The sequence below is a fragment of the Peromyscus eremicus genome, chromosome 17 (assembly GCF_949786415.1).
Source record: "Peromyscus eremicus chromosome 17, PerEre_H2_v1, whole genome shotgun sequence".
Taxonomy (NCBI): Eukaryota; Metazoa; Chordata; class Mammalia; order Rodentia; family Cricetidae; genus Peromyscus; species Peromyscus eremicus.
The window spans coordinates 37,880,546-37,903,114 of record NC_081433.1 but is presented as its reverse complement, the minus strand read 5'-3'; the positions used below and the strand labels follow the sequence as shown (position 1 = coordinate 37,903,114).

The 22,569-nt window shown below is 42.6% G+C and overlaps 1 protein-coding gene across 2 annotated transcripts in view; it reads left to right on the top strand.

Moving 5' to 3' along the window:
* Trappc11 (trafficking protein particle complex subunit 11) overlaps nt 1-22,569 on the top strand; it is a 44,426-nt gene that overhangs the window by 14,751 nt on the left and 7,106 nt on the right. For both annotated transcript variants that reach the window (XM_059244294.1, XM_059244293.1), the window contains exons 10-27: nt 1,208-1,355; nt 2,158-2,251; nt 2,805-2,884; nt 2,987-3,065; nt 3,142-3,196; nt 3,517-3,662; nt 4,343-4,404; nt 4,524-4,656; nt 6,086-6,216; nt 7,887-8,042; nt 9,902-10,089; nt 10,172-10,320; nt 12,095-12,216; nt 12,677-12,796; nt 14,245-14,310; nt 14,407-14,563; nt 15,072-15,183; nt 20,823-20,914. In XM_059244294.1, coding sequence (XP_059100277.1) covers nt 1,208-1,355; nt 2,158-2,251; nt 2,805-2,884; nt 2,987-3,065; nt 3,142-3,196; nt 3,517-3,662; nt 4,343-4,404; nt 4,524-4,656; nt 6,086-6,216; nt 7,887-8,042; nt 9,902-10,089; nt 10,172-10,320; nt 12,095-12,216; nt 12,677-12,796; nt 14,245-14,310; nt 14,407-14,563; nt 15,072-15,183; nt 20,823-20,914 — 2,090 coding nt within the window. The remainder of the gene's footprint in view (nt 1-1,207; nt 1,356-2,157; nt 2,252-2,804; nt 2,885-2,986; nt 3,066-3,141; nt 3,197-3,516; nt 3,663-4,342; nt 4,405-4,523; nt 4,657-6,085; nt 6,217-7,886; nt 8,043-9,901; nt 10,090-10,171; nt 10,321-12,094; nt 12,217-12,676; nt 12,797-14,244; nt 14,311-14,406; nt 14,564-15,071; nt 15,184-20,822; nt 20,915-22,569) is intronic.

Sequence of the window (22,569 nt, the reverse complement as noted above, 5' to 3'; positions counted from 1 at the left end):
ATAGCCAGTGTCTTATAACTGTGGGTTCTACAAAGTAAAAACCAGTTAAAATACTGTCTCATCCCAAGAAGGAGGAGTCAGAACAGAAACAGTCAAGTCAAGCAAAACCTAAGTCTGACAGTGAAGGAGTCCAGTGCTCTATGTCAGGGACCCACTCCCGACCCTGCGGGATCCATAGGGCCTGGACACACGTGTCACTTCTGCCTGCCCACCGCAGCACACACACGGCTCGTCTCGTAGGCTCAGGCCGCTCCACTCCACAGTGGCTGCTGTTCTCGTGGTCCTGACATGTCTACAATACCGAGGTCTCTGCTGCCGCTGGGCTACACCTTCGCCGTTATCCTCTTCTGTCCTGTCACAGTGCAAGCCTCCATCTCTCTCCATGACTCTTTCACACCTCAAAACCCAGTACCACCTGGTAAACTCTTACAACTTTGCCAAGTTTGGCTGCCAGCTCAGGTTGTGGCCTCGGCCTCCTTTGGACCACAGCTTCTGTGAGGTGACCCTAGGAAGTGTTTCCTCAGAGTTCCCCTCAGTGACGCTTATTTTACACTTCCAAGTAGCAGTTCATTCCTGAGGGAAGCCAGGGCAGGAACTCAAGGCAGGAACTCAAGGCAAGAGCTGAAGCGGCAACCGTGGAGGAGCTCTGCTTCCGGCTGACTCCTCATGACTTGCTCAGCCTATGTATTCTACAGTCAGGACCACCTGCTCAGGGGTGGCCCCGCCCACAGGGGGTAAGCCCTTTCACATCAGTCATTAATCAAGAAAATGCCCTACAGACTTCCCTACAGGCGATCTGAGAGGAGCGTTTTCTCAGCTGGGGTTCCCCTCTCAGATAACTCTAGCCTGTGTTAAATTAACAACAACAAAAAGACCCACCAGGACAGTGTTATGTAAAAATTGCCGAAATAAAGTGAGTTCCAGAAACTTGGATATAGTTGAAGAGTGAGGAGTATGTTAAGATCTAATATAATGGTGTAGTCATGGACTTGAGTTACCACAGATGACTTCATTAAAAAGCTTGTTTGTAACTTATCACTACTGTATGTTATTATTTACAAATAAATTAGCTGTTATTTAATAGTCTTATTTTATTATATGGTATGTCAAGCTTATGGTTTCCGGAATGCATACTTATTGGAGATATACTCCTTTTTCCTCCCCTTTACTATCCATTCTTTTAATTCCTTGGCTTGCTTTCTTTAAGATTCCAGGCCTTTGGAGATTTATTTGATGAAGCCATTAAGTTGGGGTTGACAGCTATTCAAACACAGAACCCTGGTTTCTACTATCAGCAGGCAGCTTACTATGCCCAGGAGCGGAAACAGCATGTCAGAGCCCTCTGTGACCATGACGTAAGTCCTGGCCTGCATCACCTCGCACTCAGTACACCGATTAACCTTTCCTTGAGAGAAACTAGGGCTCCTGGTATTGACTTTTCCCTTTGTCTTTGAGTATCTTTTTAGTTACGACTTTTCAGTTTTAGCCCAGGTATTCTATCTTTAAACGTATTTGAGCAGTGTATTATATTTAGGTTTTACATGTATTAAATTTTTAAGGTTTGGCTTATTGTAATTTAAATATAGTATTTTAATAGATGAGTAAAACTAGGTTTTGTAAAGAATATGTGGAATGGGGCATTAACAAATATGATTTAATAGAACATAAAGTAATTCTTCTGCTAAAAAGTACATTGAGGAGCTTTAAAGCTAATCATAATCTCTTGACACAAATTTCGTTTTCAGAAATAGGATGACAGATCCTAAGAGTCAATACCAGTCTTTAGTTAGGAAGTTCTCATAGGCTTATTGTTTGCAATGTAAAATAGGAATTCCTTTTTTTTCCTCCTTCTGTGACAGGGTTTCTCTGTGTAACAGTCCTGGCTGTCCTGGAACTTGCTTTGTAGACCAGGCTGGCCTCGAACTCACAGAGATCCACCTGCCTGTGCCTCCCAAGTGCTGGGATCAAAGGCATGCGCCACCACACCCACTTCAGGTTTATAGGATTTCTAAATGTTAGTAAAGCATGTTAAAATATTTATAATGGTGCCGTTTAAACAAATGTTTGATGCTTATATTTATGGATATTTCTTTATTCAATCAAAGATTTGGGGTGGATGTCATAAACTCTTCCTTAGATTTGTTCTTTTGATTTCAGGCTTCTGTGATGTACCCCAGTCCTGATCCCTTAGAAACACAAACAGGTGTTCTTGACTTTTATGGACAGAGGCCCTGGAGACAAGGAATCCTAAGTAAGTAATTTTCCTTCCTTTTCCTCTCAGCCTCAAGAAGACAGACATAGCTTTTAGACTCTCTGATGACTGAGGGAACCATTCCTAGTCTGTTTTTTGTTTGAAGACCTGTGCTTGCAGTTTTTAGAATGTGTTCTTCCATTATATAGTAGAATAACTTAGAGTTAAAGGTGTTGATGTGATGAAAACATCTGAGTGTTTAAGGATTTTAACTTTGGGGATTTATTTCACCATTTAAAATGGCATTACCATGTAGTGCCTTTGAAGAGTTTGTGTTCGTCTTTGTGCATTCCATGCACATTGGACTAGAGCAGCATCTGGGGCAGCTGAGAGGCTAGCACTGGGGGCAGGTGGGAAGAGAACGTCGGGGGCAGGAACGTTCTCTGCAGAACAGAAACTGCCGAGAGCTGCGTGGGAATAAAGCTCTGTCCGAGTTGTGAAGATTCCAGAATGTTCAGTCTTCAGTGCACTCTGGAGTCAAGTGAAGGCTTGAAGGAGTCGTGTGAGGAGTTCTGTTAATGAGCTAAGATGGGTTGCTTCTTGTCATTCATAGGCTTTGATCTTTCTGATCCTGAAAAAGAGAAAGTGGGCATTCTTGCCATTCAGCTGAAGGAAAGAAGTGTTGTCCACTCTGTGAGTTACTTGTCCACCCCAATATAAACTACTTGGGCACTGCTGTAGTAAAATAGGAGGCGGTTTTTATTCCAATGGCTCATACCTTTTCTTTCCTAACAGGAAATAATCATCACTCTTCTGAGCAATGCTGTCGCACAGTTCAAGAAGTACAAGTGTCCCCGAATGAAAAGCCACCTCAGTATGTACCCCACCACACTGTAGTTTGTGCTCCTTGGTGTAATATTAAGTTGTTTAAGCCTTCTTTTCCTTTGCAGTGGTTCAAATGGGAGAGGAGTATTATTATGCAAAGGATTATACCAAAGCTTTGAAGTGAGTCATATTTGCTGTGTATTTTCACAAGTACTCTGATTGCCTTAAGATGAAATTGGAATAGACGTTTATATTGAAGGATTTGTTATTGCCCTGTCTATTTTTATTAAATGCCAATTATGTGATATTTTTTCTAGTGCCCTCTGCTGGCATAATCCTTTAAGTTTTTAGGTAACCTCAGGTTTGCCCAAATGTGAACAATGGCTGTGAAAGCATCGCAGTCAGACTTTTTGTATGTGCACAGTGAGACAAGCTCATGGGGTTTCTCCGCGGCCCTTTCCACCTTCTGGAGAGGCTGTCCTTCTCTCTCCCTGTCTTAGGCTGCTGGATTATGTCATGTGTGACTACCGCAGTGAAGGGTGGTGGACTCTGCTCACGTCTATATTGACAACAGCGCTCAAGTGTTCCTACCTCATGGCCCAGCTAAAGGACTACATTACTTATTCGCTAGAACTCCTCGGAAGAGGTAACGACGTTTCTTCTGTAAAGTCCAACCCACGCAATTGTTTGTGTCATTAATATTTTTAAAGTTGGAATAGTAGTTCATTGTCAGATATTTAGATATACTTTTGTGCTGGGCATGGTGGTGCATACCTTTATTCCCAGGAGGCAGAGGCAGGTAGATCTCTGAGTTCAGGGCCAACCTGGTCTACAGAGTGAATTTGGGGACAACTAGTGTTATATAGAGACTCTGTCTCAAAACAAAAACGAAAACAAAAACAGAAAAGGTACTTTTATTATGTAAAATTCACTATACTTAGTCATCTTAGAAGTATTTACTCAAAAATATCGTAAGGGTCTGGGATGATACCTCACTTGGTAAAGTGGTTGCCTGATTTCAACCCCCAGTACCCATGTGTATGCCAGGCATGGTGGCCTGTGCGTCTGAGCCCACTGCTGCGACCGTGGGCACAGGAAGACCCCTAGGGCTCGCTGACTGGCCAGTCAGTTATATTGGTGACCTCCAGACCAGTGAGCACCTCTGTCTCAAAGGAGGCACACGTGTGAAGAACAGATGTTAGCAGGGCTGCAGGGGCTCAGTTCCCAGCACCCTTGGGCAGGTCGTAGCTGCCTGGAACCGCACAGGTACGGTGATGGACTGACCTGTCTTCTTATGACTATGTCTGTGTTCTCTTCCTGCCTCAGCTTCAACTCTGAAAGATGACCACAAGTCTCGGATAGAAAAGAACCTCATGAACGTCTTAATGGTGGGTTGTTAATTCTTTGTACGAAGTGTAGTGTGTGTACACTTGGTAAAAGTGTACACAGATCTGCGTCTGTGTGTATTTTCCCAGCTAGTTGTGCAAATTTGGAACTGTCGTTGCAGAATGAAAGCCCAGACCCTGAACCTGACTGTGATGTCTTAGCCGTGAAGACTGCTCAGAAGCTGTGGGCTGACCGGGTCTCTCTGGCTGGAAGCAATGTTTTCACAATAGGCGTACAGGACTTCGTGCCATTTGGTGGGTAGTTAACAGCCACAATGCTCAGAGAAAGCCTGTGTCTGAAGTGAATAGATGCAGAGTATAAATATGAAAGGGAGTCAGAGTACAGCCGTCCTGTGGATAATCATGACTTCTTATTTTCCTCTTCAGTGTCATAACAGGCTATCAGATACTTTGTTTTAAGCTCAACAAGTATTTATTGAACAAATATGTGAGTGATGAAAGCCTTTGTCTCATTTATTGTTACTTTAAACACTACAAGAAGGAACTTTTTTTAGTGTTGTCCTATTTTCTTTTTTAAAAACTATGCTATATTTTATGTATAACAAAATCGTTTACATCAGTGTTTCTCAACCTTCCTAATGCTGTGGCTCCTTAATACAATTCCTCATGTTATGGTGACCCCAGCCATAAAGTTATTTTGTTACTACTTCATAGCTGTAATTTTGCTACTGTTATGAATCATAATGTAAATATCTGAGAACCACTGGTTTACATATTAAATAATGCTATAATAGAATGAGTTGATGTTGTATGCGATTGTTGTGGTGACCCACTTAGAAAAAGAGAATTAAAAAACTTTTTTGTACTGCCAGGAGGGGTTTTACAGTCTGAAAATTTCCCCTGTTCAAATACTTTTATTTGTTTATTAAAATATACTTTGCTTATTAGTATATCACGTATTATATGAAGTATTCTTGAAAAGATATTTATTTAAAAGTTTTATGCTTTATTGAGCTGGAGAGATGGCTCAGCCGTTAAAGGCTAGGCTCACAACCCAAAGTGTGCTTTATTGTCTAGGCAGGTGTTTTGAAATCAGCTAATTCAAAGTGGCTCCTTTTCCTTTTAAGTTTTGGCACCAACATTTAAAATTAATTTAAAATTAAAAATGTTTATGAAGTTGAGCAGTGGTGGCGTATGCTTTTAATCCTAGTGCTCAAGAAGCAGGGGCGATAGATCTCTGAGTTCGAGGCCAGCCTGGTCTACAGAGTGAGTTCCAGGACAGCCAGGCCTACAAAGAGAACTCAAAACAAACAAACAAACAACAACAAGAGTTGTAAAATTTTTGTTAGACCTTTGTTTATTAATCAGAGGGAGTTGTGTTTGTATTTGCTGAGCAGTTGCCGTCTGTGAGGACACTGTAAGCAAGAAGGCAGTAAGAATGCAGCTGAGGGGCTGGAGGGATGGCTCAGTGGTTAAGAGCACTGACTGCTCTTCCAGAGGACCCAGGTTTGATTCCCAGCACCCACATGGCAGCTCATAACTGTCTGTAATTCCAGTTCCAGGGGACCTGACACCCATGGCAAAACACCAATGCACATAAAATAAAAATAAATTAATTTAAAAAAGAATGCAGATGAGCTGTTTCTGTAAACCTAACTCCTAGGACAGTGTATACGTGAGTGCCTGGCCCTGTTTGACTCCGCCCTTCTTGTTTGATTTCTAGTACAGTGCAAAGCCAAGTTTCATGCTCCCAGTTTTCATGTGGATGTTCCTGTTCAGTTTGATGTTTATCTGAAGGCTGACTGTCCACACCCCATTAGGTTTTCCAAGCTCTGTGTCAGCTTTAATAATCAGGTAAGGTATCACTGCGTGTGTTTCCACTGTGTGTACATGTCTGTGTCTATGCTATGTCCTACTGTAGCACTTCTCATGAGTTTAGTCAATTGTAGAGCTTACTGATTTTTCTTTTTTTTCTTTTGGTTTTTTGAGACAGGGTTTCTCTGTGTAGCTTTGGAGCCTGTCCTGGATCTCTCTCTCTGTAGCCCAGGCTGGCCTCGAACTCACAGAGATCTGTCTGGCTCTGCCTCCCGAGTGCTGGGATTAAAGGCGTGCACCACTACCACCCGGCTGATCTTACTGATTTTAAAATTATCAAGTGACTTTTTGCCGGGCTTATTTAAAAATAAATGTACTTACATTTTCAAATGTCTTTCAATTTAGATATGCTTTTCCTACTCTTTATTTTTATTTCCACTTCAGGTTTAAGAAAGCCAAGAATACTATTCTTAATTTTTATAAATGTGTAACTTGAATTTCAAATAAGATATATTCAGTGTGAAGATATTCTAATTTTCAAAATCATTGGCTTTTTTTTTTTTTAACCATTATTAGTTTTTGTTTTATGTATTTATTTATTGTTTGATGCAGGGTCTCACACTCAAGCTGGCTTCAAACTCACTATATAACTTGAAATGGCCTCCAATCAAATTTGTTTTTTTGTGTTTTTTTTGTGTTTTTTTTTTTTTTTTGAGACAGGGTCTGTCTACATAGCCCTGGCTGTCTTGGAACTCACTCTGTAGACCAGGCTGGCCTCAAACTGACAGAGATCCGCCTGTCTCTGCCTCTCTAGTGCTGGGATTAAAGGTGTGCACCACCATGCCCAGCTTAGTTATTGTTTTTGGAACTAATGTAGGTGTGGTTTTGCGGTAATCAGATGGAGTAGATAGACATGAAGTGCACAGTGGACATGTGCCCTTGCAGTCCTGCCCTGCCATGGCCCTCTCTGCTGACCTCTCAAACAGTCTAGTATTTCCTGTGTACTCATAAGCAACGTTTTCATACTGTATGCATATGAGCATTTTAAAGTGCAATATAGTAAAGTCAAGTGCTGGAGTCTGTTCTCTTTCATTTATGTGCCTACTTAATAGGTAATCATCTTCTGGTCACCTAGAAAGTATGCTAAGTCTTTAACCACACATTTAGTGGGAGTTATGAATATTCTTCTCATTGTGAACCTAAAGAGATATTGTGTATCAACTCCATTAAATGTAAGAATTTTAGGGACGGGGCAGAACTGACTCACAGATAGGCTACGAAGCTGAATGGTATCACCTTGACTGGAAGCATAGTTACGGTAGGCGTGACAGAGAAAAAAGAGGTCCAGTTAAGTATAGTAAGATGGGACTGGAGAACACGTCTGAGAAAATGGTGTGCGGGACTAGGAGGACATGTTGTGTGGTTATTGGTGAGTCAAGACAAGAACCGTAATAGACCAGGTGAGGGTGAGAAGGTGAGGCCCGGGATAGAACAGATGAGGTGAGGAGGTGAGACCGGGGATAGACCAGGGTGAGGGTGAGAAGGTGAGACCGGGGATAGACCAGATGAGGTGAGGAGGTGAGACCAGGTGAGGGTGAGACCAGGGATAGACCAGGTGAGTGTGATTTGGATCACTCGGTGTTCAGTGTTAACAAAAAGATCACATGTTTGATGCTTGTCAATGGTAACTCTGCTCACCTCTCTTTAAGGGTTACAACCAGTTCTGTGTATTAGAAGAAGCATCCAAAGCAAGCGAAGTCTTAGAAAATCTGACTCAAGGAAAGATGTGCTTAGTTCCTGGGAAAACGAGAAAATTGTCATTTAAATTTGTTGCAAAAACTGAAGATGTGGGAAAGAAAATTGAGGTTAGTTGTGAGATTTCCTTAAATATAACTTCACTGACAAAAGCAGTATGTTTATGTTAAAAATTTAAATACTATAGTACTTTGGGAGCTTTCCTTCCATATACTCTTCAACATTTTTGTACTTTAAAATTATTTAATTAAGGAAGTGGGCCCCATGGATGTAGTTCTGTGTAGAACAAATATTTCCTAGCATACACCAAGTCCTGGATTCAATCCCCAGCGTGAAGGAAGACTGTAGGAATATGCTGTACATAATATCGAATCCTAGCTTTTTTCACTTAGTAGTGTAATTAAACATTATTTGTTCTTAGTACATATTAAAAATAGTACATTTTTAATGAGTTAATTATCAGTTAAGGAATTTTCAACAATTTATATAATACAACAAATTTATATAATAGAACCTAATTTAGAGTTTACCTTTTTAATGTTCAAACATTGCTGTTTGTATATATTAAAGAAAATGAAGATAAATAAATACTTGACAGGTTAATATAGTCATTGAAAAGCCCTTCGGAGCTGTATGATGAAAATGGTATTTTATGCTGTATGCCCTCTGGAGCCAACTGCAAATGCTTCAGTTCCGGCTCTGTACCTTGAGAGGTCCTGGGCCTTCTAACCTCTTTGTCTCAATGCGTTCCTCTGTAAGATGGGGCTGGTGATAATAGTACCTCAGAGGCTTGTGGGGTTCCGTCAGTCCATGTCATGCTGACAGTCTTTACTGCCCACCCAGTAAGCACTCACTAAGTGCTTGATTTCTGTGGCTTGTGAGAGTGTTAGCTGTGATAAACCTTGGGACTGTTGTTAAATGCATGTACATAAGGTTTACTACTAACATTTGCATAGCAGTCTCTGTAAAGTGATTGAATTTCTTACTGACTAATACCCAACACTTGCAGTTTCTTCCATTTAAAAGTCCTTCATGATTTGACTAAATCCCTAGATGTTTACCACACCAGTTGGCAGCATGAATTTGGGAGAGCGGGCCCAAAAATGAGGCAGAGTACAGACACCTGCACTAGCCACCTTTCTTCAGAGCATCGGACAGTTTATACCCTGAGGGTTAAGAAGAGTCACCTGACTAAAGGTGTCCTAGTTCAAGCTGTATATAATCACAAGGACAAGCTGTGTGCGGCAAAACCATGTTTCTCTGTGGAGGCATATAAACAAATGACAATAGTCAGTTGTCATGAATAATCTAAAGGAAACTCACTCCTATCCACTACACCTGGGAGGGTCACAAAAGCATCATCCAAGGACAATTCCGTGGTTGTGAGGAAACCGAGGTCACAGACTCTTGTTTTCTTTCAGTTCTCTCCCAAGCACTGGGAACTCCCCTAGCACAACTCCATTCTTAGACTGTGTTCTGACACCTAGAACTATATTTTATCTTTTACTTGGTATCTGAAGGAAACCTACCATTATAATTAATAATCCTATGTTGAGTCCTTTTGTTAATGGATTTATTCAGCTAATAAGACATTTCATTACTAATACTGTAAGTACTTCCAGCAGCAATGTTTGTGGGGTTAGCCACTAGGTTGTCAGTGTATCAGCGGTACTTGGTACTTCCTTATTTCCGTTAGTGTCCACCAAGAGTCGTCTGTTCTATCAAGTGCTGTGCCAGGTGCTGGCGTCATATCTATACGTCACATCTATACATCAGATCTATACATAGCTACATATTACTTGGGAGTTCCGGGTATAGTCAGTACCTGGCCAGGGTGAGAGGGTTCTGTTCTTGTCCATCCTGAACGTGACTAGATGAACTTCAGGTGTGATAGTCCTCGCTGTGATGTTGTTGACAGGGATGATAAGCGGATATGTGATGGCATTTCTGGTTCCCTTTCCTTTTACAGATTACCTCTGTGGATCTGGTTCTGGGCAGTGAGTCAGGCAGGTGTGTGGTTTTGAGCTGGCAGGGAGGAGGAGGGGATGCTGCGTCCTCCCAGGAAGCCCTGCAGGCAGCAAGGTCTTTCAAAAGACGGCCAAAACTTCCCGACAGTGAGGTTCACTGGGACAGCATCATAATCCAGGCAAGCACAATGTAAGTGTGCTTTAGACTAGATTGAAGATCATCTTATTACTTTATTTCTTTATGTTAGTTACTGAGCTGTTTCTTTTCAAAGGATCATTTCAAGAGTCCCAAACATTGCTGTACAACTGCGACATGAGCCTCCTGCCCTAATGAATGAGATGTATTGTTTGGTTGTAACGGTTCAGTCCCATGAAAAGTCCCAAATCAGGGATGTGAAGCTCACTGCTGGCCTAAAGCCAGGTAAGTATTCATTTGGTAGATTTGATCAGCATCAGTGTGTTACATTGGTGCAAAAGTCACCGTGTTTCTTTGCATTGCTAAAATTTGACATTTGATATTAGAATACATTAATAAATGTGGTTATACTATACATGGTTTTAACGTGGATTCTTCCCTTTGTGTCTTTTTGATAATTACTTATCATTTGCTATTTATTTTATATTTATATTATACTATGGAAATTGTGTTGCACAAAAAACAAATTTGAATATTTTTCTTTAAAAAAATGTTTGGTTGCCGGGCGGTGGTGGCGCACGCCTTTAATCCCAGCACTCGGGAGGCAGAGTCAGGCGGATCTCTGTGAGTTCAAGGCCAGCCTGGGCTACCAAGTGAGTTCCAGGAAAGGCGCAAAGCTACACAGAGAAACCCTGTCTCGAAAAACAAAAAAAACAAAAAACAAAAAACAACAAAAAAAAAATGTTTGGTTGCATAAAGTTTTACTTATTTGGGGGTGGGTTGCATGTACCATAGCATATATGTGGAGGTCAGAGGACAACTTGTGGGAGTTGATTCTCTCCTTCAGTCGTGTGTGTTTGGGGGATTAAAATCAGTCATCGGGATTGGCAGCAAGTGCTTTTACCTGCAGATCCACTGAGCAATTTTCTTATACTAGTTAAAAATGGATGATAAAGCGCTGGAGAGAGCTTGCAGCATCAACAACACATCTGGCCTCTGAACAAACGCAGTGTGGTGGTTGTTCAAGAGGTTTTGGAAAGAAAGCAAGAGTCTTGAAGATGTGGAGCTCGGTGACCAGCCCTTAGAAGTTGACTATTGGAGAGCACTCATCAAGGCTGATGCTTTCAGATCTGTGAGAAGTTCCAAAGAGCTCATCGTGGACTGTTGTGTGGTAGTCAGCATTTGAGGCAAGTGGACAGGGGAAAGGTGCCATAAGTAGGTGAGCAAACCGTCTTCCTGACATGATGGAGAAGTCAGAGCAAATGGATTGTATAACGACTGGCGGTGACCAGCCCAGTGGCTGCATCACGAGGCCTCTCCAGAGCACTTGGCACAGACAGACTTGCACCAGGAGCTCATGGATGCTGTTTGCTGTCCTGCTGCTGGTTTGACCCCCTGCAGCTTTCATGTCCCTGTGAAGCCGTCAGTCTGAGAAGCATGCGCAGCAAATCCGTGAGATGCGCTGAGAACCGCAGTGCTGGAACCGCATTGGACGACAGAAGCATCCCATTCTCCACCACACTGACCGCATCCTCCACTTGGTGCTTCTAAGGTTGAATGAGCTGGGCCTTGAAATGCTGCCCATCCACCATGTGTACCTGGCCTCTCACCAGCTGACTGCCCTTCCTTAAGCATCTCTTTTTGCTGGGAAAACAATTGCACAACCAGCAGGGTGCAAATGATTGCCAGGAATTTGTTAAATCCTAAAGCACAGATTTTTACACTATAAGAATAAAACTTCTTTCTCAATGGCAAAAATATATTGATAATATTATTTCCAACTTTGATTCATAAAGATGTTTGAGCCCAGATACAGACTGAATTAAAATATATTGATAATAATATTTCCAACTTTGATTCATAAAGATGTTTGAGCCCACTTTACAGTGAATTAAAATGCAATCTGAAACCACAGTTCCCTTTGCAACAACACAGTAACAAGGTAAATACCACGTCAATGATAGGATATTTGTTTAAAAGATGGTACAATAGAGTGCTCTTCATATAGTATTGATTGCTATGGTAATGTCCTAAAACACCACTGTATCAACCTTCGTAGGGCAGGATGCCAACCTAACTCAGAAAACTCACGTGACTCTTCATGGAGCCGAGCTGTGTGATGAGTCCTACCCAGCCTTACTCACTGACATTCCTGTGGGTGACTTACATCCAGGGGAGCAGGTGAGCGTGGTCAACAGGCTGGAGAGGACATTAGTTGGTCTGTAGTTCTAAAATAGCATAGCAGAGCACTGGGAAATGACTGAACTGTCGACCTCGCAGGATTTTATATACTTAAATATGTAAAATGTTATGGGCAGTTTTTATGCGGGGTTTCCCAACCAATAACCCCCCAGTGGACTGCTTGTTGCTGGGGAAATCACTGGTGTCTAAAACTGCAGGAACTTCTCAGTCAACTGGTGTTTCTTGAGCAGTGGATAGAGAGAATGAAAAAGGTGGAGGATTATGTCACTGAGGCTTGGCTCAGGGTTCTTGGTGGCTGGTGGCAGAGTTTCATTAGTCACATTAGTTACACTGTAACAATCTGTATAAAGTAACTAGAAATCTCCAAATGGAAACATTGTCTGAGAAAACCTGGAGGAAGTCTCTGTAACATTAAATTACAATGCTTACTGTGTTACAGCTGGAAAAAACAGTCTATGTTCGCTGTGGGACAGTGGGCTCCAGAATGTTCCTTGTGTATGTTTCTTACCTGATCAATACCACTGTTGAAGGAAAAGAAATTGTTTGCAAGTGTCACAAGGTATTTTTTTTTCATGACTTCTTTTCATGTCTGAGGTACTTCTATTTTGTGTTATTTTAATATCTTTTATCTTGGCAGTAATATGTCATCTTATAGTTTGTTTTTCAGCCCAGCAGAAGCAAAGGCCCGAGAATTGGGGTTGATAGTGTAGTTTTTGTAGAGGTTGTGGGCCGTGGGCTGTTTATAAGTTGTTGGAAGAAAAGGGTTGTTGAAAGGGTAAGCAATGCGGCCTAGTTGAGAAGAAGGCCAGGAACACTCTCAGAATTTCACATAGCCTGTTGTAGGTCAGGGCTCTTAGACAGGACCTGGAAATGGGCTGCCAATCCCACACTTCATATGATCCATCGTTTTGTTTTGTTTTTGAGGCAGGGTTTCTCTGTGTGGCTCTGGCTGTCCTGGAACTCACTCTGTAGACCAGACTGACTTAAATTTAGAGAGCTCTGCCTGCCTTTGCCTGCCTAGTGCTGGTAGTAGAGGCGTGTACCACCATACCCGGCTTGTACTATCTTATATTCTCATCGCCTCTGAGCATCATGAAACGGAGACCTAGAGTCTAGGTTTATGTGTGTGACATGTCTGACACAGCCTGAACTTCTCAACAACACAACCTTCTTCCATTTACTTTTATTTTACGTGTGTGTACGTGCACGTACATACGTGCATGCCATAGTGCATATATGAAAGTTGAGGAACAATTGTGGGAACTGGTTCTCTCCTTCTCCTGTGTGAGTTACAGGAACTCAGGTTATCAGACCTAGAGAGAATCCTTTGAGCCATCTCACTGGCCCAACATAACCTTTTAAAAAGGTTTCTCGTCAGTGTGTTGGGCTGTTTGTTTTGAAAGGTAGAATAACCCCATGGCTCCTCAAACAGTCTTTTACAGGGAGATGGAGCATGCTGGGTTACGGTAGCACTCCATGGGCAGAGTTGGTTAAGTTTTCTCCTTTGTCACTTACATTCTGGCCTTGTGACCGCCATCTTAAAACTTCAGTAAATAGACTGGATGGTTTATGTGCATGGCAAGGATATCCATGTCTGTCACATTGCCTTGTGATTATTTCGGTTCCCTTGAGTCAAAGCAGGGTAAAGAATTTGCGTGAGAGGAGGTCACAGATTCTGGCCTTGGCCACATTTGTGGCATTGGACATCTGGCTCCTGTGTGGAGTGGTGGTGACGCCTGTCCTGCCGTCTTCACCACATCCTGAGTAAACAGTGCAGAAGAAAGCACTCTGCTGGGGACTGTGAGACAGCCAGACAACGCACTAGGAAGAGCAGGGCATTGTGTGGATTTCTACAAGTGTGCCTAGGAAAGACCCTCGCTGCCTGTTGTGTAACGCGGGGTTGTTCATGGTCAGTTCTAGATCGTGCTGTGTGTGCTGTCTGACTTTAAAACTTCATGTTAACAGATGTAAAAGAGCCATTGACTGTGCTCCTGATGTTTCTTGCAGGATGAAACTGTAACAATAGAAACTGTCTTTCCATTTGATGTGGCAGTCAGGTTTGTTTCCACGAAGGTATGTTCTTGTGATGCACACTGTCAGAATTAAAGAAAAAAGTCCAGTGGACTAGTGGGGTTGCTGACCAGCCTCTTATCTTCCTTGGTGGGGCAGTTTGAGCACCTGGAAAGAGTCTATGCGGACATCCCTTTTCTGTTGATGACGGACCTCCTCAGCGCCTCACCTTGGGCCCTGACAATTGTGTCCAGTGAGCTACAGCTTGCTCCATCTATGACTGCAGTGGATCATCTGGAGTCCCAAGTGGACAAAGGTGAGACTTTACATCGTTCTCACATGAAGTGCAGATGTGTGTGTGTGTGTTTGTGTGTGTGCGCACATGCATTCATGTGCACATAACAAAAGCCAGAAGAGGATGTCAGGTGTCCTGCTGTACCTCCACCTTATTCCCTTGAGACAGGTCTCTCACTGAACCCGGAACTAGGTGGCAACCATCAAGCCCCAGGGAAAACTTTTCCCGACCCCTGGCATTACAGGTGCATGTGCAGTCACACCCAGCTTTTTGGAGGTGCTGGAGAAATGAACTCTTACCCAGCTCTCTCCCAGCTGCTCCCCATTGGTTTTTACTGTAGTGAATATAGATAGATTGGCCCAAATGCTGGACTTTTATGACCTAGAGAAAGTAACATAGCATTTCTGAGCCTTGGTTTCTGTGTTTCTGAAAACAGTTTGTAAGATAAAGACATTGCTTTGTTGTCTCCTTGAGGTGACATTTTCATAGACAGAATCATGGCGTGGGCGGTAAGGAGTCTTTCTTGTAGTTGTCTTACAGACAGGAGAGAGTGCTAGTGAATGCTTCTGTCTCCGCTGCCCGTCCGCTGGGAATGTCGAAGGTGGAGTGGCGACGGGACATTACATTATCTCCTGGAAGAGGTAAAATCACAGGGGCCTCTCTGCTTCCGCGCGTGTGTCTTCTGATGTCTTACTGTCTGTCATTACCATTGATCACCTGAAGTGCCGCTCGAAGTCACTGGAGAGCAACAATGGGATCACTGTGCTAAACTACAGTGACGAGGAAGTCAGGCAGCACACACCGCACGATCTAGAACTGACCATGAACAACCCCGCGTTACACAACAGGCAGCGAGGGCCTTTCCTAGGCACACTTGTAGAAATCCACACAATGCCCTGCTCTTCCTAGTGCGTTGTCTGGCTGTCTCACAGTCCCCAGCAGAGTGCTTTCCTCTGCACTGTTTACTCAGGATGTGGTGAAGACGGCAGGACAGGCGTCACCACCACTCCACACAGGAGCCAGATGTCCAATGCCAGTTTCTGACTGAAATGCCAATAACATTTGAGTCAAACTAAATCTGAAGATGGGGTGTGGAGAGCATCGGGTGAAATGCCCTCATGCAGTCAGTGAGATCGTCTACATAAAAACCCGAGGGGTGGCCAGTAGGATGATTCAGCAGCTAAGAGTGCTTGTTCCCATGCCTGGCAGCCTAAGTGGAAAGAGAACCAAGTCCTGCAAGTCCTCTGACCTCTACACTTGTGCTGTGGTACAGACATGCCCAGATACATGTATACCCATTTAGACACTTAAACGTATACACAATAGATGTTTTTTACAGAGAAAATCCAAGGGATTAAGGATTAAGCAAGGTCACTGTATAAAATGTCAGTATACAAAGCCCAGTGGTATTTCTGTTGGTCAGAAATAAGCCTCTCAGCAGTGCACTTTAGACGGTGTCATTTGGGGCTGGAGAGATGGCTCAGTAGTTAAGAGCACTTGTTGCTCTCACAGAGGACCTAGGTTCAAGTCCCGGCACCCACATGGACACTCACAACTGTCTCTAACTCTAGTTCCAGGGAATCTAATGCCCACTTCTGGTCTCCTTGGACATCAGGCATGAACACAGTACATATTGCATACATGTAGACAAACGACTCACGTACATAAAGTAAAAATAACCTTTTAAAAATTTTATCATTTTCATAGCATCCATAATTATAAGATACCTAGGAGTTCACCTAGCATTCTCTTTACATAGAAAACTATAGAACCTAAACCATTAAAAGAACAGCTAAGCTGGGCAGTGATGGCACATGCCTTTAATCTCTGTACTTGGGAGGCAGAGGCAGGTAGATCTCTATGAGTTCGAGGCCAGCCAGCCTGGTCTACAAAGTGTGTTCTAGGACAGCCAGAACTGTTACACAGAGAAACCCTGTTTTGAAACCAAAAATGAATAAATAAATAAATACATACATACATAATAAATAATAATTAAATAAGTGAAAAAACAACTAAACAAACAGAGAAGGTACACAGTAGTTTTACATGAGTCAGTCTTTTACAGACTCATTGTGGCTCATGTAGTAACTTCTACTTTTGGGTGTAAGTCAATACCCATATCTAACATTTTATGAAAGGTAAAAAGTTGGAAGGAGTTTGGTGTAGTCGAATGATTTCCTGTGTCCTACCTGGCCTGCGGTTGGACAAATCTCTCTCACCTGCATCCCGCAGCCACTTATAAAATAATCACTCAGAGGCTTAATATTAGTTACAAACTAGTTAGCTCTTTCATTTTAAATTAACCCATTTCTATTAATCTATGCATTGCCACGTGGCCGTGGTGTTACTGATGTGCTGGCATGTTGGGCGGCAGCTGGTGTCTCTGTCACTCTCCTTTCTTCTCCCGTCTCTTCAGTTCAAATGTCCACCTAACCTTATTCTGCCTCACTATTGGCCAAACAGCTTTATTTGTCAACCAATCAGAGCAGCACATATTCACAGCGTACAGAAAGACATCCCCCAGAAGTCTAGGTTCTTCATAAAGGGAACTGGCATTGTTGTGCTTCTTCTAAGTTCTAACTTCTAAGTTCTAAGCCTCCCTCGAAGCTTTCTTCCTTACCTTGTGGTGCTGGCCAGGAGTCTCCAGAGGCCAGAGGAGCAGATGGGTTGAGCACACATGGAACAGCTTTTTACAGAGATAGCGCTGCAGGTCAGCTGAGGAAGAGGAAGTCATTTTGTCCTTGGTAATTAAGGAAATAATTGACTCTCCATTTAAAATAAGTTGTCTGCTGTGCATTATAGGCAAACATTCATTCCAAGCAGATTAAAATTCTAACTGTAAGAAAGTCAAGTCTTTTTACTTTAGAAAAATAGAATTGTTTAATGACCTTGGAGTAGCAGCTTCTTTAGACACAGAAGATAGAAGTCTAAAATTGAATTTCCTGGGGGTACAAGAGGTGGCTTAGCAGTTAAGAACACTGTTGCTCTTGCAAGAAGACCTGGGTTTAGTTCCCAGCACCATGTGGCTCATAACTGTTCATAACTAAGAGATCCAACACCCTCTTCCAACCTTCACAGGCACCAAGCATACATTCAGGCAAAACACTCACATACAAATAAGATAAATAAGTCTAAAAATATTCAAATTAAAATTTCCAATTTATTGGAAGAAATCATAAAGAGAGAATGAAAAGACAAAATGTAAAATAGGTGAAAATCTTTGCAGTGTGTGTAAGTGATAAGGGTTAGTAGTATGTAACTCACAAGGGTTAGTAGTGTATATAAGTGATAAGAGTTAGTAGTGTATATAACTGATAAGGGTTAGTATTGTGTAACTGATAAGGGTTAGTAGTGTGTGTAACTCATAAGAGTTGTGTGTGTGACTGATAAGGGTTAGTAGTGTGTATAACTGATAAGGGTTAGTAGTGTGTGTAATTAATAAGGGTTAGTTGTGTTTGTAACTGATAGGGTTAGTAGTGTGTGTGTGTGTGACTGATAGGGTTAGTAGTGTGTGTAACTCATAAGGGTTAGTTTTGTGTGTGTAATTGATAGGGTTAGTAGTGTGTGTGACTGATAAGGGTTAGTAGTGTGTGTAACTCATAAGGGTTAGTAGTGTGTGTGACTGATAGGCAAGTATTCACATTTAGAACTTCACCTCTGGTGTCCTGAGACATAGGCAGGTCATCTGTCAGAAAGTGGAGAAAGGTATGAGCTGAGGAAACCAAGTGGCCAGTGAACACAGTGAGAGCTGAGTCTTCCAGAGATCAGTAATTGGGGAGTGACCAGCTAAAGAGACATCATGGTTCCCATTTCCTAGTTTTCAGGAAGGGTTAGCAATGCTAAATGTGGAAGATTGGAGGGTGAATCAGAGTTTGTTCCAGTCTACTAGGCAATGTTAGGTAAAGTTGAAGATGTCTGTGATCCTGCAGACCGAAGAACAGTACCAAACATGTACACAGTGAAGATACAGATAAGAACGTGCAGAGCAGCATTGGCTATAATAGCTACTCCCGTGGCCCACCCCCCAAAAAAACAGAAAAACCCTAAATACTGTACCCATCGAAAGGAAAGTAGGCAGATTGTGATGCATTCCAAGGGTGAAATGCTGTTTAGTAATGAAAGTGAGTGAACCACAGGTCCATGTCAGTCTCTCCACGTAAAGCGAGGAAAGCAAGCTTTGGGCACAGATATTGATAGACTGCATTTGTAAAATGTATTTGAAAATATGTAAAACATATTATATATTGCTTAGTAGGATCAATCTAATTGGAAAAAGTTTAAAGAAATACATTACATGGGAATGATAGATACCAAATTCGGGATGGCGTTTTGGAGGGGCTGGTGGGAGCATACAGACAAGCCACGTTGAAAATTTAAGTGCATTAATATATTCCTCTTTGGGTTTTTTTTTTGTTTGTTTGTTTGTTTTTGTTTTTTGTTTGTTTTTTTGATTTTTTTTGAGACAGGGTTTCTCTGTGTAGCTTTGCGCCTTTCCTGGAACTCACTTGGTAGCCCAGGCTGGCCTCAGACTCATAGAGATCCGCCTGCCTCTGCCTCCCGAGTGCTGGGATTAAAGGTGTGCGCCACCACCACCCAGCAATATATTCCTCTTTGATAGAGAGGTCCATGGGAGATATTTGTGTGTTATTCCCTTGGTATGGTTTAATACTTCATGCATTTTAAGATGAGATAAAATTAATTAAAATGAGAAAGGAATCCCAGTGGGAATAATTATAAGGGAATATTTTATGACATTTGTTTCTTTTGTTTTGGGGATGGTATATGTGCTATTTTGAACATGTAGTGGTCAGAGGCCAACCCACAGGAGTCCTGTCCCACCATCATGGGGCTGAACTCGGAAGTGCCTTTACCCGCTGAGTTATCTTGCTGGCCTGTAAAGAAGTGTTTTGTACAGTCATTTATAATGAGTAGGAAGAGTTTACTCTTATAGCTGTCCCTAAAATGTTAGAAATTACCAGAATTAACTGAAGTAGAAAAAATTAAACCTATAAAATCAATAACTGAAGAAAATGCTAAAGTTGCCTTTTAAGCTTTGAAAGAAATGCTTAGTAGACGTATTCTATGACATCAATATTCTTATGTTATAAATTGAATGCAAAACAGGGCAAGAAACTCTTCAGAAATTGTCTCTGGTCTTGGTTCTAGTGCTGGGGATGGACCCTGGCCTAGCACATGCTAATAACCAGGTGCTGCACTTCTGGGCTCCATCCCTAGCCCTTCCGGCAGCTCTTCTTGAAGACATTTGTTCCAGGGTCTGACAAGGCCCAACTGTAGGCCACAGTTAGCAGCTCTGAAACCTGGCCATCTCAGGACACCTTTACACTTCGAAAAATCACTGAAAACACTCAGGAGGTTTTTATGAGTTACGTGTGTCAATATCTTCCATATTAGAACTTCAAGGTGGAATTCTTTCAAGTCAGAATGGAAAAAATAGGTCATTTTACTAAGATTAAAAACCTTTAAAAAAAAAAACTAACTTGCCATTTCATTCCACTTCATTGTGAATTTGCCATGTTGATGTTTAACTTCTGTGTTATAGGAGTTTTGAGCATCAGCTGGAAGGCAGTTTTTCTTCCCTCCTACTGTCATTCAGTAAGGTCCTTTCTTACTGGTGATCAGCTCGTGCCTGCCCCCTGCTGGCGGTGCTGTGTAGTAGCTCGCAATGTCCGTTGCTCTACCCCTCCACTGCGCAGGGGGATCTTAGGAGCCAGGTTCCTGGTAGGACTGCCAGCCACTCTGTGGTTCCCACCCGAATCCCAACACACAGGAAGCATTGAGCAGGCTTGTTGTATTACTTTATCTCAGTAAGTCTTGGAGTCCCACACTTTTTACTGGCAGTAGAATGTTTTAATTCTTCGTTTTCTACCGTGTTCTTTGATGAGTTCTAACTGTGCCCTTTGAAAGCGTTCTGGGGCCCACCTCAGCATCCCTCAAGAGAAGAGGGTTTGTATCACAGTGTAAATCTGCAGTACTTTTGCCATGAGAAAATCCTGCTCCAGACACAGAACCAAGTGGTGTGCTTCACAGACAGACAGCTCCTTCTTAGCTCCCAGTGGTAATGCACGGCAGCCCTGGTTAGAACATCTGCTCCCTAAACATCCACAACAAAAGTGGGGTTCAGAGAGCTCCTGGACAAACTCTACTGATGGAGCTTGGGGATGGGTAGTTTTTCTTTTAAAGCTAGCTGGTAAAACAGATGCCTGTATCTGGTTGATTATCGTTTTTGAAGTGTGAGTTCAAAGCTGAACTTTTTCCGTAGGGCCTCAGGCATGGAGAACATCCCCGTCATCAACACTGTCATCACGCTGCCTCACGTGATTGTTGAGAACATCCCTCTCCACGTGAACGCAGGTAACGGCTTTCAGGTGGCACTTGATAAGGGCTTCTCAGAGGTTAGTGTTTTAACGGTGTATCATGCAAACTGACTAACATCTATGCACTTTACATGATTGCCCTCCACAGTCCTACCCAGTTATTGTCAGACGAATCCCACATGTCATTTCAGCCATAAATGCTTTAGTATGATTGCAAGCATGGCTTTTTGTGAACCTTATTGTTTCATTACTATGACTTAAAATTATCAATGGATTCTGTGTTTGTGTAGGAGGGTGGTTGAGGCAGGATCTCATTATATAGCCCTGGATGGCCTTGAACTTGCTAAGTAGATCAGGCAGGCCTCAAACTCACTGAGATCCTCCTGCCTCTGCCTTGTGGGTGCTGGGATGAAAGGTGTATCACGATGCCCAGCCTAGCAATAGATTCTTAACATCACCAAATTCTGATGTTGAAACGTTCATTGGCTGAATGTTCCTCAGCTTATTTTAAGGTCTTTACATTGCAGTTTATGGGTGAGTCTCAGAGAATCCATCTAAATCTCTAGGTGGGCTGTGTCCTGTCTCCCATATCCTCCTCCTGGTCATTATTAATCCCTGTCACTCTTCAGTATTCTTCTCTTTACCCCCAGCCCACCTCCTCTCCTGCTTCCAGCTTCCCCTCTTCCTCTCCTGATTATTTACTGCAGGAACCGAGTCATCTGGTAGACTCTCTAACAGACTGTATGACACCGTTTTTAACCATTTCCCTATCCCTGTAAATTGATCAGACTCAGGGTTCCATTTTGTTAAGAATGCTTCACAGTTAATGTTCCCTTTAATGGACACATCACCGGCCCCTCCCCTTTCACATAGGATCACATACAGTGCAGGCTAGTCTCAGTAGTTTCTATCAGATTTCCAACTCTCTGTTTTTCCCCCTTGGTCTTTTTAAGATAGGATGATACCGTAGTTTAGGCTAACCTCAGACTCACTGTGTAGCCAAGGCTGGCCTCAAACTCCTACTATTTGTTCTACCTCTGCCAAGCTTGGCTTACAGTGTGCCTGGCTCATTTCTTCTCTCTTCATTGAATGAATACTCCTTTCAAGAGAAATGTTTCTTCACCAGCCCTACCATGTCTATATCAATTTAAAAATAGCATGCAGTGCCCGCCTCCCGCCATGCCGCCTCCCGCCATGCCGCCTCCCGCCATGCTGCCTCCCGCCATGCGTGCTTGTCTAAGCAGAGCTGCATGGGACTGGAGCAGCACAGGCAGCATTAGCATGGCTTCTGCAAGGGTGGTCACAGATGCACGAGACACTCAGTTTCTGTATGTCAGTAAAATAAGTCTGCAGAGCTCCAGGAAAAGGGGCATCGGCTTAGTCTCCATAAAATACAGTGTTTGCTTTTTCTAGTTTAGGAACTGTGGTTGCTATTTGGGGAGGTGTTTGCAGATTTGTGAGGTAATTTGTAAATCCCACTTTAGCTTGTGGTAGCCAGACTCTCGTTCTGTGTCAGTCAATTTTCGACTTTTTTCCTTCTCAGCCTGTCCCGTCAGCATCCTTTGCTATCCTTCAGTCAAAAAATCTCATACCAGCAAAGCCATAACCTGCGTAACACTGTGTCCATCCAGTATGAGCGCACGAGTGACGAGCCTTTTCTGTTTAATTAAGAGAACCATGCCCTTTCTCTGT